We start from the raw sequence: 19,876 nt of genomic DNA, 5'->3' as shown, positions 1-19,876 counted from the left end.
AGACACCTTTGGTTGGGGGAAGTAGTTCATATCCCCCAATTAGTTTTCATATCCCCCAATTGCGCGTTCATTTTTTAGCTAGACTATTTAGTTTCTCATACGAATAAATTAATGTTAATTAATATATAATATCCATAATTGTCTTCCACTCATAAATAAGATTAATAAAATAAAAATTATATATTAGTTGCATTAATCGACTTTTCCTCTTACACTATCATTTACGTGTAAATACATTCATGCACACGCAATAAATTAAAAAATAATTATTATTTTTTATAAAATCACACAACATGATAATTCAATCCAACTCACAATTAACAATTCACATGAATTTCACAAAGCCATAATACATCTACTAACACGAAGCAAGCATTATAACACTCAAATCAGAGAAGCATGCATTGCAACATACGAAATAATTTATTTACGGTCTCATTCAAGATCTAAAGCCTAGAACTCTGATAACAACTTGTAACACCCCGAGTTCCGGATCAGGGTCAAACCCATATGGAGATCTGAACTCAAAGCGTTACGAGTCGGAACGATACTTACGCATATATTTATTCTTGCTAATTTACTTTTATACCAAACATAATGAAACTTTTATACATGAATTGAAGCATATGAATACCTTAAACATCGTTCAAAAAATTTTCAACTAAATATATTTTTATTCAATTTACACTTCAAACAATACAAGAAAACAATGCAATCATTAATCTACTCATTTTAGATTCCACTTGCAACTTCCATAAATCTGCAAGGAATGTCAATTGGGATGGGATGACAGCTCAATGGAATGCATTACCTTTCTCAAAATATAAGAAAACATGTCAAACAATCAAAGAGAATACACACAACAAGAGTATATGGTGTAACTTCAGGGATTTAATTATGTATACATTCATCAACTAAACTCATAATCTATCAAATTCTCTTAAATGCACGAGTATCCTCAGTTTGTTCCCCGCCTATCCGTGTATCCTCGGTATGGGACCGCCAACCTCACTTGCACGAGTATCCTTGGGTCATGCCGCACCTCTTCGTATATCCTCGGTACGAGGTGCGCCATTCATTGATTTATAAATTTGCAGTAATGTTGCACGAGTACCCTTGGGTCGTGCCCCACCTATCCGTATATCCTCGGTACAGGCTCCGCCATCCAAACAAGCTTATCCAATTATTTAAAAATCATGCAATATACATCTTGATATTACAAACCACTTCATCAGCAAGTTATAAGTTCATAACCCAACTAACGATGTAGTTCCTTTAAGCATTTAATCAAACACACTAACTGCATAATTTTATTTTATAGGTTTCATAATGGTAACTTGATCTGATCGTCTCCAAATTTTGGATGAACATTCATGATATATTTATATATAACATAGCCAAAGTTCATAGAAAATTAACGGTTAAACAAAAGATATGATTTTACAAAGTCAACATAAAAACTGGGCAGATTACATGTTATTAAAAAACAATTCATGATAAATTCTTAATAACCTGAAATTTAAAAAATCCAAATCACAAAGAAAGATATCATACATGGTTATAACTTTTGTCAAGATCACAAATCATTATAAAATCATTAATATTTTCTAAACACACCAAAACCATTGCAAAGCGAAACTATCCAGAATTTCAGAAACAATCACCCAAATTCAAACACACATTCAACGGTGAATTTATGATGGACTATTCTTAAATTTTAACCAGCGATACCCAATCATGTTATATATCAATCGAACAAGCTTGATCATCAATCAAGCATAGATTAGTTATGTGAACAAATTTCTGAAACCTAACGATACAAAATCATACGAGAAAACACACAAAGAAAACACCAAAAGAGAAAGGATTTCACATTCTACCTTAATGTCATTGATGCTTTGTTGATTTTCTATAGTCTTCTTATCTACTACCTCCGTTTGAAAATAATAGGCAGGTTTGTGTGTCAAAATAACACCAAAAGAGAAAGGTATACACAAACCTGCCTATTATTTTGAAACCGGGGGAGTAAAACATATTGCTCCATTCCTTTCTCATTCTCTTTAGCCTTTGGTTTTCTAACATCTATAGTTATTTCTCTTTATATTACCTATATATTAATACTAACATAAATACACAAAAATATACTTATTATTTTTCTTAACTATTTTTTTGTCTTTTCAGTTTCTCTAAATTTATTTATTTACTAAAATTAATTAAGTGACTTTATTTCCACCCTAACTTGTCGCTCGTGAAGATCAAACAACCCAACTATGATAAGGCAAAAGAAGCAACAACCTAAACAAAATGTTAGCTAACTCGGGCAAACCGAACCGAAACAGTAAATAAAAATACAGCGTATTACAATTACAAACCAAACCGACAATTACAAACCAAACCGAATATGTTTCAAATGGTTCATATATATTTCTATGAGATGATGAACATTTGAACAACTCCCTTGATACAAAATTAGATTCATTCGGTTATTTATCATGATTGACTGTTTATCATATTTGATCTAGAAGTGTTAGATGAATGTGGCTGAACTACAAGTGTTCATGTGGCTAACTTCGGTTATTTGTTATTGAGCCAACAGGTTATACACGTTTAGGTACGGTTCATCCATAGGTATATTTCATTTGTATGTATCAAGCTAATGCCATCTAACTGTGGAGATTAATTGCTTAGTTTTTGAGCAGACTTAGGTTGAACCTTAAATCAGGAGTTCATCTAACAGTGAATATCAATTGCTTTATTACTAAGATATCTTAGATTTGATTGTAAGCAACCCTGATTTGAAAGGCTATATAAGGGAGAACTCTAGCATCCGAGAAACCTAATTCCGACATTTTCGTGTGTCCTAATTGCAAACTAGAGCCGATTTTCCATTAACCTAAGTTTCCAAAACTATTATTAGGTTAACGACTTGAAGATTTAATTTGGAATTCGTGAAGCCAGATCCAACTATTTTCTCTATAGTTGCGTATTCTGATCTTACTTTTTCTATCATATTGAGTTTTATCTTCTCTAAGATTTACTCGAGATTTATCTCCGATAGGTAAGATATAAAAAGTAATCACAACAGTTCTTCATCTCAGACTCTTGTGATTCCGCAATAACTTCTTTTGTTAATCAGTTAGGTTATTGTGAGGTGACTAATATTTCTAGCATGTTCTTCGGGAGTATAAGACCGAATTATTAGTTGGGTTTCCTGTTCACCTTGATTTATCTAAAGACGAAAACAACAACCAGAATAGACTTATCTGTGTGGAGACTGTTAGAGCATTGTTCGGTCGAACTCGCATGCGTTGCTATCTCAAGCATGTTTGTCAATGTTAGTTATCAAAACTATAAGTCTTGATTTCTAGTCTATTATAGCTAAGTCTCGGACTAGCATAGAAAGTGTAGTTGAGCTCAAGGACTGCATGGCGATTCATCATATAAGCAGAAGAACTACTTAAGGAACCGGTGGAACTTCTCGACAAAAAGGTATGTGAAGGCTTGAACTTATCTATCACTCAAAAGTCTATCTACTCTATCTCATACTATTTGAGACAAGAAGTCGTATGCTATATATATAGACTTGGATTATACACATTTGGTATTTCGAGCCGAGTATACCTCGCCTATCTATATCTCGAAATATGTGTTGGTAAGATTTTCGCTTCGATCAAGTTTATCTTTACCTAGTGACGAAAGTCATGATATGTTTCAATCACTTTGAAAATTTCTTTGACGAGAAATGGTGTAACAACTATGTAACGTCCTCTAAGAATGTTTCAATGATTGAAATGAGAGTTTAGATTACATAACCAATGGTGGATATAAACATTGTTGTGGAAACACATTTATGTATAAGTCCTATTCCTTGAACCAAAGTTTGCGAACTTTGTTGATCAAGAGAAACCGGAAGAATGGCTTGTTTCCAAGTCCGCGAACTCAGTCCGCGAACTGCCGAACTCAGTCCGAGAACTGCCGAACTTCTCATCCCGAGAAATTCTGCTGGAGTTGACAAACTAGACCAGTCCGTGAACACAGTCCGCGAACCGGCGGAAGGTCTCTTGCCGAGATTTTCTGCTGGAGTTTGTAAACTCTGCCCGGTTGCTTAAGTCTGCGAACCTAGTCTGCGAACTTGAGGAAGGTTATATATCTGAAGATGATTTCTGAACTTAAACTTATAAAGACTAAGGAATGCAGTATGCAAACCGTGGGTATAAAATTTCATGAACCAATTCAAGTGAATCAAATCATCTTTGCTTCAATTGTGTCTTGTGTAGTACATAAGATTTCCTCGCAATTGAACAACTCTCTAACTAGTTCGTTTGAAGTCATTTGAACTAGTTACAGTGAAGAAGAACATGGTTGATATGAGATACTCATATGTCTAACCTTTTGGTTAACTATTATTGAACCAATAAGTGCATACGTTTGGGTACGATTAACAAACCTAGAAGCGTGCATTGTCAAGTGTGTGTAACAAGCTAAGTTTTCGATCTAACGGTTCAGAAATATTAGCTTGAATCTAAATCAGGTTTTCATCTAACAGTGGATATTGTTTGCTTTGTTACCAACGCAAAACCCTGATTTGAAAGACTATATAAAGGGACATCTAGCAACTCTGCAAACTAATCCGCACACCTTACGTGTGATACTTGTTTGCGTGATAGAGTCGATTCTCCTTTAACCTCTGGTTTTCTTTTCTCAAACCGGGTTAACAACTTAAAGACTTCATTGGGATTATGAAGCCAGACCGATACTACTTTTATCGTAGTTATGTGATCTGATCTTGCATCTTCTATCATACGAGTACAATCAGATTGATTGTCTTGAGATTGATATCTCCAATAGGCAAGATATAAAAAGTAATCACAAACATATTCATCTCATTGTTTGTGATTCCGCAACATCTTGTTTCTCTACCATACGATTAAGATTTTTGTGAGGTGATTGATAACTCTAGGTTGTTCTTTGGGAATATAACACCAGATTATCAATTGGTTCCTGTTCACCTTGATTATTATCAAAAGACGGAACAAAATCTTTAGGGTTTATCTGTGGGAGACAGATTGATCCTTTGATAGACTTGTATGTGTGAGACAGATTTGTTTATTGTCAAAGCCTGCGATTTTGGATCGTAGCAACTCTTAGTTGTGGGTGAGATCAGCTAAGGGAATCAAGTGCGCAGTATCCTGCTAGGATCAGAGGCGTAGGATCATAACTGTACCTTGGATCAGTGGGAGATTGATTGGGGTTCAACTACAGTCCAATCCGAAGTTAACTTGGAGTAGGCTAGTGTCTGTAGCGGCTTAATACAGTGTGTGTTCAATCTGGACTAGGTCCCGGGTTTTTTTTGCATTTGCGGTTTTCTCGTTAACAAAATTCTGGTGCCTGTGTTATTTCTATTCCGCATTATATTGTTTATCTTTATAATTGAAATATCACCGGTTGTGCGTTAGAATCAATCAATTAGAATATCCAACCTTTTAGTTGTTGCTTTAAATTGATTGATACTTGGATATTGGTCTTTGGTACCATCCAAGTTTATCTCTCTTGTATTTAAATTGAGACTCGCAGTTTGCTTGAGTAAGATTTAAATTGAGAGATAGAGATATAAACTCTTTGATATACTTTTTTTCTAGATTGAGTCTAACTGTCTAGTTGATTCTCTAGAAAGTATATTGGAGTTTGTCCATACAGATTGCTAAGCGAAATATTAGGTGTGGTTGTTAGACCCCCGCTTTTTCAATTGGTATCAGAGCAGGCAAACATGTTCAAGACCTCAAAAGTTTGTGTTTGTAGCGATCTGACTATATGGACGAGTCTATCTCTAATAACGTACCAGTTCATAAATTAGCAGATGATTCTGAAAGCTTTGATTCACCTGAGAGAACTGCCACATCTAAGTCAATATATAAACAATCTCTTGATGTAAAAACTGTTGATTGGGAAACACTCCTAGAAGAACAGTTGGATGAACTTTCTGATGAAGGTGATTCAGGTATTGATAGAGATGTTGACGAGGAAATCTCAGAGTATGTTAAGTTTTTGGATTCGTGAAAAATGAAGAAGATTACAACTTCTCATGTCACACCTCTTCTGACTCCTCTCTGTCGAGAAAACAAGAAACTGAGAAGATGTTACGCAGGTGTTTATTTTTCGAATCGTTCTAATGAATCGATCCTCAAGGATTCTGAGGAAAACCTACGTATGAAGTCACTTGAATGTGATAATCTTTATAAAAAGTATTTTTTGTTGGAAGGGAAACTAGCAGAATCTGAAGCAAAGTGTAACTTTCAACAAATTAGTTTTGATGACAGAGAAAGTGCTTGTCTCATTCGAGAAAAACGCCTTGAGGCTGATTTAACTGCTGCTCTTGATAAAATCAAGATGTTGGAAGATGACTTGAAAAAGTTCAAGCAAATTAACCACTATGCTAGGAGAAAGTAAAAATCATCGATATACACGAGGATTGGGCTATAAGGGAATAAATGCTCCAAATATCAGCAAAGAGGTAAAATTTGTCAAGGCTAGTGACTCTTCTCGACAAAAGGTGTCCACTGATGGCAAAAGTGAAATACCTTCACCGTCAGTTAAGGTTCAAAAGAGCAAAGTATATCAACCTCCAAAATCAGCATACATGAATCCGGTAAGAACGTTCCTTGTATTTGTCATCATTGTGGAAACAAAGGTCACCTGGAAAGGAGACGTCGTTTTCGTATAAGGAATGAAAAACTTCATGATATGCTTGTTTGGGTGTCAAAAGAAGTGATTAAACCGGGATCATATGTTAAGGCTAACATTCTCGACATTACGGGTTGTAAATGTCCAACCTTTAGGCAAAGGAATCAGTGCTTTGATAATCATAGTTTTGCCTATAAACGTCATACGAAGTCTTTTCACAATCGTAATGGTTATCAAAAGGATAACTTAGTAAAGACTAAGACAAGATCCGATGCTCCCAGTTGGAGAAAGACTAACTTGCAAAAGAATAGTCAATCCAATTATCTTCCGAGAAATATTGAAGAGAGTAATGGGAAGAAGGTTCTGGTTGTTCCTAAACGCACTCAGAACTGCGTACCAAAGAAATCCAATAATTCTTTGAGTGTGAAAAGGAATGATCTTCCAGAAAATTCCATGACTATGGAGAAGGCAGTATCCATGATGTTGGAACTTAACAAGTTTTTTGGAAAAATGGAATTGGATGTGAAAGGTTCTAAAAGCGATCTCTTTCATGACAATCCAACGATCACTTGTGGTGAGCAAGACATTGTTCACCCCTACGCAACTTGATTGTGTTGTAAGTGCATCCTCACCAAGGAATGCCCTGCTATGTATACGGTGAGGGAAGCACGAGAATTGGGGCACACAGGCTATGTTCGGTAAGGCTGTAGAATTCGACTGGATTCTTTTAAAAAGGTACATCTATAAACCTGAGCAAGATTTATGTTTTTATTTGCTTGGAGTACTTATAATGATCCATGTACCTTTCTTATCGTTCTTTTCTATCTAACTTGATTTGTGTTTAAGGTTCTTAAATGTTTAGGTTTGAAAATAATAGTTCGGGATGTTTGAACTACATGGTACACATACCGGGTATGCATAACATCATTTAAAATCAAAATCCAGGGGTTTAGGTTCGCAAACCCGTATGCATACTTGACGTCGACATTCGGTAAATTTGTTTTGGCCGTAACTTCTTCGTCCGAACTCAGAATGACCTCATTCTTTTTGCATTCTCTTACTCTTTGAATTATCTTCAAAATGGTGATGAAAAATCATAAATATGAATGAGTTGAGGTTGGTATTTGTCTCGTATCTTGTTTTTGAGAGTTTTGCTCCGTTTCATCGCACTTGTTCTACTGGACTTGGGCACTTGGATTCTTGGAGTAATTCTCTTCTAAGCTCATTTATAGATTTTACAAGAATGATGTTGGTGAATCACAAATAAGGAAATTCAAGAATGGGCAGTAGTACGCATTGCTATGAGGTTCTTGAATGTTCACAATCATCTTATGTGAACTATGATGCATGATCTTTAATGAATTTGTATGTTCTTCTTTGTTAAGAAAATCTTTTTATGCTCTTTTGGTAACCACTCTTGGTGTAAATCCGTGCGAAAAAGATTGATTCTACCTTCTAAGGACAAAAATTGATTTTTGCAGTATTAACCTTTATGGTTTTATATATTGCAATATATTATGGGATATGTGTGTTTGCATCCGTGAACTATGATTATCCCATACTTTGTCAAAAGTAAAGTCATTCATGAGTTGATATGTATGTATTTATGAAAGAATGAATTGACTTTTGACAAATACAAAAGTTAAGCCTATATTGTCAAACATTTGATGGAAGATAGGTTAAAATCTTTTGTTTTCAAGGATTATGTCTATTAATTGTCGTTATGCAAATAGTGATTGAAGATAGAATGAATCCTTGTGTATTCCGCAGTATTGATCATTCATGATCCATATTTTTATGTATCTTATGTTGAGCACTATACAACCAAGTTGATTTATTAGCTTAGTTGGTGTTCCGTGAGATATGTTATGTGGAGCATATTGAACTAAATTAATCATCTTGTTTGGTTATTTAGTTATTGCTCCGTAAGTTTTCTTATGTCGAGCAAAACAAATGACAATTAAATTGATTACTTTTGTGATTAGTTTGGTTGTGTATTCCAATTAGATTAATTATGGGTTCTCTTGTAATTAATCTAGTTGAGTATTTTCGTGTCTCCATAAGTTCTCTTATGTTAAGCATAATCAATTGAATTGATCACCTCTTGTGTTTAATTTGATTGCTTATTCCGATTAAATTAATCATGGGTTTACTTGTGATTAATTTGATTGAGTTTTTTGGATATAAAAAATCATTCTCATGGTTTTTGGTGTCCAATAAAATCCTTATTTTCTTTTAAAATTAAGGTCGCTCTTGTTGTTCTTTCGGGAATGACATGTAATGGGGGAGAGTTCTTTTGAACTTGTGCTTAATGGTAATATCTTGAGGGGAGTGCGGCTGTAGAATATTAGAGGGGTTATCTTGTATCTTTAAACTCCTTGATGAATGCATTTAGCTTCGGCTTTATGATTGCATCTAAATTAGTTGGTATGTATTTTTTCCTTTTGTCATGAAATGTCTCTCTCGGAAATTTCATTATGAACCCGTTCTTGTACCTTTGCCAATTTTATTGACAAAAAGGGGGATAATTAATATGTAGTTCATACTACAAATACATATGGTTTTCGGATCATTATGTAAGGGGAAGTGGTTTCCATGTGAGATGTAGTATTGACTAAGGGGGAGTGATACATATCGCCATAGTATTATTGTTGAAGTTGTGATACAATTGAACTTTGACACTGTGTAATAAAACTATGACACTGTATAACAATGATCGAGAACTATGTTTTCTCATTATTATAGCTACGGATCTTCAACAACGGTGATGCTAAACTTACAACCTTTGGGATCATTGGAGTACTTTTAAGTGATGAAGATTTCGAGGAATGTTGAAGATTAGACATGTGGAATAAGAGCTACTAAAGTTTCTTTATCTTTTTTGTATTCCCATATGTATTGATAAGTTTTGTCACTAAAATTGACAAAGGGGGAGATTGTTAGAGCATTGCTCGGTCGAACTCACATGCGTTGCTATCTCAAGCATGTTTGTCAATGTTAGTGATCAAAACTATAAGTCTTGATTTCTAGTCTATTATATCTAAGTCTCGACTAGGATAGAAAGTGTAGTTGAGCTCAAGGACTTCATGGCGATTCATCATACAAGCATAAGAACTACTCAAGGAGCCGGTGGAACTTCTCGATAAAAAGGTATGTGAAGACTTGTACTTATCTATCACTCAAAAGTCTATCTACTCTATCTCCTACTCTTTGAGACAAGAAGTCGTAGGCTATATATATAGACTTGGATTATACACATTTGGTATTTAGAGCCGAGTATACCTCGCCTATCTATATCACGAAATATGTGTTGGTAAGTTTTTCGCTTTGATCAAGTTTATCTTTACCTAGTGACGAAAGTCATGATATGTTTCAATCACTTTGAAAATTACTTTGACGAGAAATGGTGTAACAACTATATAACGTCCTCTAAGAATGTTTCAATGATTGAAATGAGAGTTTAGATTAAATAACCAATGGTGGATATAAACATTGTTGTGGAAACACATTTATGTATAAGTCATGTTCCTTGAACCAAAGTTTGCGAACTTTGTTGATCAAGAGAAACCGGAAGAATGGCTTGTTGCCAAGTCCGCGAACTCAGTCCGCGAACTGCCGAACTTCTCATCCCGATAAATTCTGCTGGAGTTGACAAACTAGACCAGTCCGCGAACCCAGTCCGTGAACCGGCGGAAGGTCTCTTACCGAGATTTTCTGCTGGAGTTTGTAAACTCTGCCCGGTTGCTTAAGTCCGCGAACCTAGTCTGTGAACTTGAGGAAGGTTATATATCTGAAGATGATTTCTGAACTTAAACTTATAAAGACTAAGGAATGCAGTATGCAAACCGTGGCTATAAAAGTTCATGATCCGATTCAAGTGAATCAAATCATCTTTGCTTCAATTGTGTCTTGTGTAGTACATAAGATTTCCTTGCAATTGAAAAACTCTCTAACTAGTTCATTTGAAGTCATTTGAACTAGTTATGGTGAAGAAGAACATGGTTGATATGAGATGCTCATATGGATAACCTTTTGGTTAACTATTATTGAACCAACAAGTGCATACGTTTGGGTACGGTTAACAAACCTAGAAGCGTGCATTGTCAAGTGTGTGTAAAAAGCTAAGTTTTCGATCTAACGGTTGAGAAATATTAGTTTGAATCTAAATCAGGTTTTCATCTAACGGTGGATATTATTTGCTTTGTGACCAAGGCAAAACCCTGATTTGAAAGACTATATAAGGGGACATCTAGCAACTCTGCAAAACTAATCCCCACACCTTACCTGTGATACTAGTTTGCGTGCTAGAGTCGATTCTCCTTTAACCTCTGGTTTTCTTTTCTCAAACCGGGTTAATGACTTAAAGAATTCATTAAGATTGTGAAGCCAGACCGATACTACTTTTATGGTAGTTGTGTGATCTGATCTTGCATCTTTTATCGTACGAGTACAATCAGATTGATTGGCTTGAGATTGATATCTCCGATAGGAAAGATATAAAAAGTAATCACAAACATCTTCGGCTCATTGTTTATGATTCCGCAACATCTTGTTTCGCTACCATACGATTAAGATTGTTGTGAGGTGATTGATAACTCTAGGATGTTCTTCGGGAATATAAGACCATATTATCAATTGGTTCCTGTTCACCTTGATTTTTATCAAAAGACGAAACAAAACCTTTAGGGTTTATCTGTGGGAGATAGATTGATCCTTTGATAGACTTGTCTCTGTGAGATAGATTTGTTTATTGTCAAAGCCTGCGATTTTGGATCGTAGCAACTCTTAGTTGTGGGTGAGATCAGCTAAGGGAATCAAGTGCGTAGTATCCTGCTAGGATCAGAGGCGTAGGAGCCTAATTGTACCTTGAATCAGTGGGAGATTGATTGGGGTGAAACTACAGTCCAGTACGAAGTTAGCCTAGAGTAGGCTAGTGTTTGTATCGGCTTAATACAGTGTGTGTTCAATCTGGACTAAGTCCCGGGGGTTTTCTGCATTTGCGGTTTCCTCGTTAACAAAATTCTGGTGTCTGTGTTTTTTCTATTCCGCATTATATTGTTTATCTTTATAATTGAAATATCACAGGTTGTTCGTTATAATCAATTAATTAGAATATCCGACCTTTTGATTGTTGATTTAAATTGATTGATACTTGGATATTGGTCTTTGGTACCATCCAAGTTTATCTCTCTTGTATTTAAATTGAGACCCGCAGTTTGCTTGAGTAAGATTTAAATCGAGAGATAGAGATATAAACTCTTTGATATACTTTTTATCAAGATTGTGTCTGACTGTCTAGTTGATTCTCTAGAAAGTATACTGGAGTTTGTCCATACAGATTGCTAAGCGAAATATTGGGTGTGGTTGTTAGACCTCCGCTTTTTCCGAGACATATTTGTTTATAAGTCTTCGACTTTAGGTCGTAGCAACTCTTAGTTGTGGGTGAGATCAGCTAAGGGAATCAAGTGCGTAGAATCTGGCATGGTTCAAGAGGCGTAAGGAACACGACTGTACCTTAATCAGTGTGACATTGGTTAGGGATCAACTACATTCCAGTACGAAGTTAATTGGTAGTAGGCTAGAGTCTGTAACGGTTTAATACAGTGTGGTGTTCAAATCTGGACTGGGTCCCGGGGGTTTTCTGCATTTGCGGTTTCCTCGTTAACAAAATTTATGGTTTTCGTGTTATTTCTTTTCCGCATTATATTTTTATATAATTGAAATATCACAGGTTGTGCTTAGTTTAATCAATTAGATAATCCAACCTTTGGTTGTTGATATAAATTGATTGACACTTTAACATTGGTCTTTGGTACCGCTCAAGTTATTTCTCTTATTGATCCGGCTCACTGATTCCTATCTGTTCTATTGCAGATTGATTTGAGAAATAAAGATGTAACTTTTGGATGTATTTTCCTTGATTAATTCTGACTGTCTAGTTGATTCTATTGGAAATATATTGGAGTTAGTCTATACAAATTGCCTAGACGAAATATTGGGTATGGTTGTTAGACCCTCGATTTCTCAATTGGTATCAGAGCAGGCAAACACATTTAAGACCTTATATGTCTGTGTTTGTAGCAATCTGACTCTATGGATATTAAAGTCTTTATAAACGCTTCACCAGAATTAGATCTATTCAACTCCGAGTGTGTTCTAGAAACCATCGATAAGGTTGAGTGCATTGATCTAGAAAAAATCATCAAAAATCTTTGTCGATAAAAACAATGATTGATAAGGGAAACTGATGGTCTTCATTGCGAAATTTATAACAAAAACTCTGATGTTCGAGAACGTTCTGAAGAGCTAGTTATTTTCCAAAAGAAGTTGGATGAACAAATCCGGATCAATTCTGATCTTGTTGTAGATATTGGAAATTATAAGGATTCGAAGTCTGTCAAAGTTACTTCTATGGATATGAATAACTCCTTTAATTCTTCCATGAAGAATTGTTGAAAGTCAGAAGATAAGCGAGGTTTAGGCTTTTTGAAACCTGATGTGACTCAGAACCTTTCAAATGAGTTTGTTGATGTTGGTTCATGTATGTTTTGTGCTATTCATAATCATTTTCAACATACGTGTACTGCCTTCAAGAAAAGTTTAAAGGTTGCTAGTGATCTTCACAAAAAATCTGAACAACTGTTTACTTCTCTCAAAAGGTGTACAAATCTAACAAGAAAACCCAATCGGCTTAGTAGTGTTAGTTTGGCAGCTTTTGCTCTAAAATCAACATCACCCTTTCAATGGTTTCTTGATAGTGGATGTGGCCGACATATGATTGGAGATCTTTTGTGGTTTGCGAACTCAAACGACTTTGAAGGAGCACTAATAACATTCGGAGATGGGAGTTGTTGCTACATAAGCAAGAAGGGGACGATCAAACTTCCTGGAGTTCCTGAAATTCATGATGTAGTATACGTTAAAGGTATGACTGCTAATCTTCTCTCTGTTGGTCAAATTTTTGACAAAGGCCATAAAGTTATCTTCAATGAGAATGGATGTGACATTTTAAACAAAAATGGAAAAGTAATTTTTCAGGAAACTCGTGGTAGAAATAATTGTTATCTTTTAGATACTCAGTTTAGCAAATGTTGCAGTTTGACTAAGGTGGAATCTACTCATCTTTGGAATGAACGTTTTGGTCACATCAATTATCGCCTTCTAACTAAGATCATCAATAAAGAACTTGTTAGAGGTGTTCCCAAATCACTGCCAAGATTGAGGGTGTTTGTGGTGCCTGTCAAAAGGGTAAAGAAACGAAAGTTCCACATAAATCATCTCGAGATATTCTCACTAAAGCTCCACTTGATTTAATTTATATGGATCTCTTCGGCCCTATTCAACAACCTACTGTTACTGAGAAGAAGTATGCTTTAGTTATGGTAGATGATTACACCAGATTTACTTGGGTGGCGTTTTTAGCTCATTAGAATGAAACCCTTGATGAATTCAAGATTATTGTTAATAGAATCCAAAACGAACAAGGTCGCAAGCTAAAGAAAATTATAAGTGACCGTGGAACTGAATTTAAAGACACTAAGGTGCTTGAATTTTATGACAATATGGGTATTATTCAACAATACTCACCACCCATTACTCCACAAGCAAAAATAGAGTTGCAGAAAAGAAGAATAAAAACATTCAGGAAATGGAAAGGGTAATGCTTCATAACAAAAACTTACCGTTGAAGTTTTGGGGAGAAGCTGTTTTCACAGCATGCTATTTCATCAACCGTGTCTACCTATGGTCAAGAACCCTAAATACTCCTTATGAGTTGTGGTACGGTAAGAAACCCCAACCTACACTATCTCGGAATGTTTGGAAGTAAGTGCTACATTCTGAAAGATCGAGAACATAAAGGAAAATTTGATTCTAAAAGCGATGAAGCTATCTTTCTTGGCTATGCATATGATAGTCGTGGTTTTCGAGTTTTTAATCTCAGATCCCAAGCTATGATGGAATCTGCAAACGTCATCATCGATGATCTGAGAAATTTTCGTCATGATAGCTCTCCTGTTGAATTGCCTCCAACTGAGACAATTGAGAAAGTCAAGGAAATTCCAGAATCAGTAGAAGTTGTTCCAACAGTTACTGATCCTGACATTTCTAGTGACGAGGAGAAAAGCCTTAACCAGGTTATTCCTGTTGAACAAGAACATGCTCCTCCTCGGCACCTCTGGGTTCAAAGGCATCATGATACTAACAGTATTATTAGAGGAAAGGATTCTACATCTAAGACGAGAGGACAACTTCAAAATATTTGGAATTTTGGTTATTATCTATCGCAAGTAGAACCGAAAAATGTTGATGAAGCTCTTAGTGATCCCATTTGGGTGAATGCAATGCATGAAGAGTTAAATCAATTTAAAGACAAGATGTATATGAGCTTTTACCTTGTCCCTCCAATATCAATATTGTTGGTACCAATTGGATATTCAAGAACAAGTCTGATGAATTTGGCACCATTGTCAGAATCAAAGCCAGACTCGTCGCTCAGGGATATTCACAGATTGAAGGTATTGACTTTGACAAAACCTTTGCTCCTATGGCACGCCTTGAGTCCATTCGTTTGTTATTAGCTCATGCTTGTTTTATTAAGGTTAAGTTGTTTCAAATGAACATAAAATCCGCGCCCCTAAACGGAAATTTAAAGGAAGAGGTTTATGTCGCTCAAACTAAGGGATTTGGAAATCTCTAATTCCCATATCATGTCCTTAAGCTCAACAAGGAATTATATGGGTTGAAACAAGGGTACATTAATTATATACCCCTAATTTAACACCCAATACATAGACCCTTATTCAACAATAAATATACCCCTATCATTTAATAACCTTATCCATTTAAAATTATATGACAGTAATATCCTTACTCAGAGAATATACAACAAATTTCTTTCCCTACCACTTAATAACGCCACCACCACCACATATCCACCACTACCACGCCACCACCAAGTTCAACTACCATTCCACCACCACCACCAATCCACCACCACTGCCACCACAATTCCACCGCCACCACCACCAACCAAAGTTATACCAAAAATACGGTGTCAACAACCAAAGTTGACCCTAAAATCTAGTGTCAACAGCTGAAGCTGATTCTGAAAATTTATTCAGAAAATGTTTATGTTATGTACGGTGCCAACAACCATAGTTGATCCCAAAATATGGTGTCAACAACTAACAGGGGGTAGTCAAACGAGATTTCAATGGACTTCTATAGATTCTTAGTTTGAGTAACTCCCGTAGATTCTATGAAAATCTAGAGACTTTTAGTGATTCTCTGAGAGTATTTTAGAGAGTCTTTGTGACTTGTGGAGACAAAAAAATGAGATTTGTAGAGAGTCTCTGTGACTTGTTGAGACAAAAAATGTATAATATCTCTTGAAAAATTCAATATGTCTACGAATTTTTTTTCATCCACATTACAATGTTCATTAAAGTACCGTGAATACCTAATGAAAATGAAAAAAAAAACTAATGAAATATGTGTCCATTTTCTAAATAAATCTCATCACAGTTGTTTTATGCCTAAATTTTCATTCTCTTTATTCCACTCATCCCACATTTTATTTGTTGTTCATGACATTTGTATGCGATAGTTTTTACTTTTTTTTTTTAATCATATAGTTCAGAGGTGGTTATAAAGGCAATACAAGATTACACGAAAGACAAAAAAATGGAACCCTCCATCATTCCGTTAACAGGGTTATCTCGGCTATGATGTTTACCAAAATCCCCCCCCCCTTTTTTTTATTACAAAATTCTCAAATCCTCAAGTCTCCCAAAATATCACCTCTTGGGGAGAGACTTCTACCATGCTTATTTTTCAAAAAATGTCTCTCCAAATCTCTGAAAATTACAAATCCATGACTTTCAATTCTATTTCGAATAACAGGAGTGTTTGGGTGACTCTTACGAAATCACAATCCAATAACATGGAGTTTCGGAGAATTTAAATGACTTAAAAAAAGTCTCTAACCAATAACAAGAGACATTGAGAGACTCTCCAAAAATCTCAATGGAATAACAATAGATTTGGGAACTCCCCAGAAGTCATTTGAAATCTCATTTGACTACTTCCCTGTAAATTTGACCCCAAAATCTAGTGTCGACAACCAAAGTTGATCCCAAAAATAGATGTACTAAAATTAGTGAACCTGACGTGTAGGGCTGAACATGGTGTCGGTTAACCGTTGGAAACCGACCGAACCAGACCAATAAGAAAGAAACCGAACCAAACCATTTAGATTTGGATTGGTTTGGTAAAAAAAGTTGAAAAACCGACATTACTGGTTTGGTTTGGTTTGGTTTGACCTGAAAACCGAACCAAAAATCATTGGGGAACCGATTAATTTTTAAACTTAGTTTCTACCGTCGGTTTAAAAGTATTAGATTCTACCCATTGATTTAGAGGATAAATAGAAACCCTAAATCTAATATTTCATTATGATACTCTCCCTCTTTCTCTCAGCCGCCTCCCTTCTCCACCCCCAACTACAGCTGCTGCTACTCGACTTTTTTCTTCCCGTCTTCCTTCTTTTTTATTTGTCAATAACTAAATTAAGATATATTATATATCTTCTTTTGATCTCTAGAATTAGAGTAAGCTTTAACTATTCTTGATTATTTTTTTTTTGTCTGTATATTTGTGTAAACCAATACTATCGGCAACTACAATTTTTTTATCTGTAAATTTGTGTATTTTTTTTTGATTTGACATAATTATTGGTTAACCAAAAACCACTGGAAAAAACCGAAACCAAGTGGAACCATTTGGAAACTGAACCAATGGTTAATGGATTGGTTTGGTTTAGATTTTTAGAAACCAATAGTATTGGTTTCGGTTTTGGTTTGGCTATAAACCGAACCAAAACCGACCATGAACAACCCTACTGACGTGAATCGAACACGGATCTTCTGATGTGGAGTCAGTTGTGCTACCATTGCACCACAAATTCAGTGTACCACAATTCAATTACATATATTCATAGTAATAGTGTGTCGGAAAATCAAAATTTACTGTCTACTAATTAAACAGACTCTACAATTTTCATCAAGAGCAGGAGGAGAAACACCAAATGAGCTTGTTGTTATAGACATCGGAGATTTGATAAACAAATTCTGAATGAGTTCATATGTCATGCATTGTGATAAGGTCAAAACAAACCACCTAATAAACTGTCATAATATGTTTTTGGTCTTTCATTTTGATCCTAGGTAGGGAGCAAAAATTTGAAGAACCAAATTGATGAACAGAACATCAGTCCATACAGAATACCAAAATAATGCAAGTTTACCAACCTTTACCAAGGTAAGAACATAAGTAGGTTTCAAAAAATAATTATAAACTATCAATTAGAGGAACATAAGTAGCTTTTGTTAAAAAAAGGCAGATTCTAGATGGTGTGCTAATTGCCAATGAACTAATTGATTCCATATTAAGGAGTGGCAAGCTTGGTTTGCTTTGTAAAATAGATTTTGAGAAAGCATTTGACCATGTGCACTGGGATTTTCTTGATGATATTTTCAGGTTAATGGGATTTGGAGAAAAATGGAGGAAATGGATAGATTGTTGTGTGGAGTTTGCCAGATTTTCTGTGCTTGTGAATGGCAGTGCAACTGGTTATTTTAATAATGGAAAAGGCATAAGGAAAGGTGATCCCATTTCACCTTTTTTGGTTCTCTTAGTGGGTGAAGCTCTTACTTACATGATTACAAAATATCAAGAGGAAGGACTTCTTTCTGGTTTTCAATCTAATGAAGGTGGTATGATGGTGAGTCATTTGCAATTTGCAGATGATACTCTCATCTTTATTGATGCTGATGAAGAACAAGTGTAGAATCTCAGGCTTATCCTCATTTCTTTTGAAATGCTTACAGGGTTAAAAATTAATTTTGCTAAAAGCCAAATTTTTGGTGTTGGTTATGAGGGAGATTTATCTGTTTTTTCTTCTCTTTTAGGCTGCTACTGTGGTGTTCTGCCTACTTCTTATCTGGGTTTGCCTTTAGGTGACAAGTGTGGAGGAATTGCTAAATGGGACAGAATTATTGAGAAGTTTATTGCTAAGCTGGCTGGTTGAAAAAAAACTATTCTTTCAAGAGCAGGTAAAATAACTCTTATAAACAATGTCCTTGCAAGTCTTCCCATTTACTATATGTCACTTTTTGAAATGCCAGCTTCTGTTATCAAGAAACTAGACAAAATTATGAGAGATTTTTTATGAAATGACAAGAAAGGTAGGAAAAAAATTCATTTGGTGAAATGGAGAGCACTTTCAAGGAAAAAACAATTGGGTGGTCTTGGAATCAAGAATCTCAAGAAAGTAAATCAGGCTTTGTTATCAAAATGGTGTTGGGGGTTTTCTATGGAGGAGAATGCCTTATGGAGAAAATTAGTCTTTGAGAAATATGGGTGTGATGGAGTTCAGTGGCTTTCTAAGACACCTAAAGGAACTTATGGGAGGTCGGTCTGGAAGGCAATCATGAAACATAAATCTATTTTCTTGAAGTATATGAAGTTTCAAGTTAACAGAGGCAACAAAGTTAAGTTCTGGGATGACAATTGGCTGTATGATTCTCCAATCAAAATTTGCTTTCCTAATATCTATGCTTTATCCAGGGCTAAGCAGGCTTCAGTTGCTGATTTATGTGTTTGTGTTGATGATGTTAATGTTTGGAATTTGGGTGTTCCAAGGAGACTTAATGCTGCTGCTAGAATGGAGTTCCAGATTATTAATTCTGATCTTGCAGATGTCAATTTTAACATGGAGTTGGAGGATGAGATTCAATGGCCAATTTCTAAAAGTAAGATCTTCTCAGTTAAATCTACTTATGATTCTTTGTCCGCAGAAAATGAACTAATTCATAATAGTTCAGTTTTTACTTTTGTGTGGAACTTAAAATGTCCACCAAAAGTTGGTTTCTTTTTTTGGATTATTGCTCATAATAGTCTACCCACAAGAGATGTTTTGAGAAGAAGAGGTATGGAAGTCCCTGCAGAATGCTTATTCTATAGTAGTAATGAGTCTAGTAACCATTTACTTCTTCACTGTGCTTTTGCATGAGAAGTCTGGGAAGATTTTTTAACTAAGATGAAATGGTTTTTTTGTATGCCTAGTGATATTATGACTTCTTTGCAAGCTTGGCATCTCACTCAGCATGATGTTGCTAGTACTGCTGTTTGGAAT

At 35.4% G+C, this 19,876-nt stretch overlaps 1 protein-coding gene across 1 annotated transcript; it reads left to right on the top strand.

Moving 5' to 3' along the window:
• The first annotated feature begins 18,223 nt into the window (after positions 1-18,223).
• LOC113324787 lies at positions 18,224-18,769 on the top strand. Its single transcript, XM_026573077.1, has 2 exons — positions 18,224-18,455; positions 18,570-18,769. Exons 1-2 carry the CDS (start codon positions 18,224-18,226, stop codon positions 18,767-18,769), a joined length of 432 nt encoding a protein of 143 aa, XP_026428862.1.
• The last annotated feature ends 1,107 nt before the right edge of the window (positions 18,770-19,876 follow it).

Source organism: Papaver somniferum, chromosome 11 (assembly GCF_003573695.1).
Source record: "Papaver somniferum cultivar HN1 chromosome 11, ASM357369v1, whole genome shotgun sequence".
Taxonomy (NCBI): domain Eukaryota; kingdom Viridiplantae; phylum Streptophyta; class Magnoliopsida; order Ranunculales; family Papaveraceae; genus Papaver; species Papaver somniferum.
Note: the sequence above shows the minus strand (reverse complement) of the source record. Positions and strands in the feature narration are given on the sequence as shown.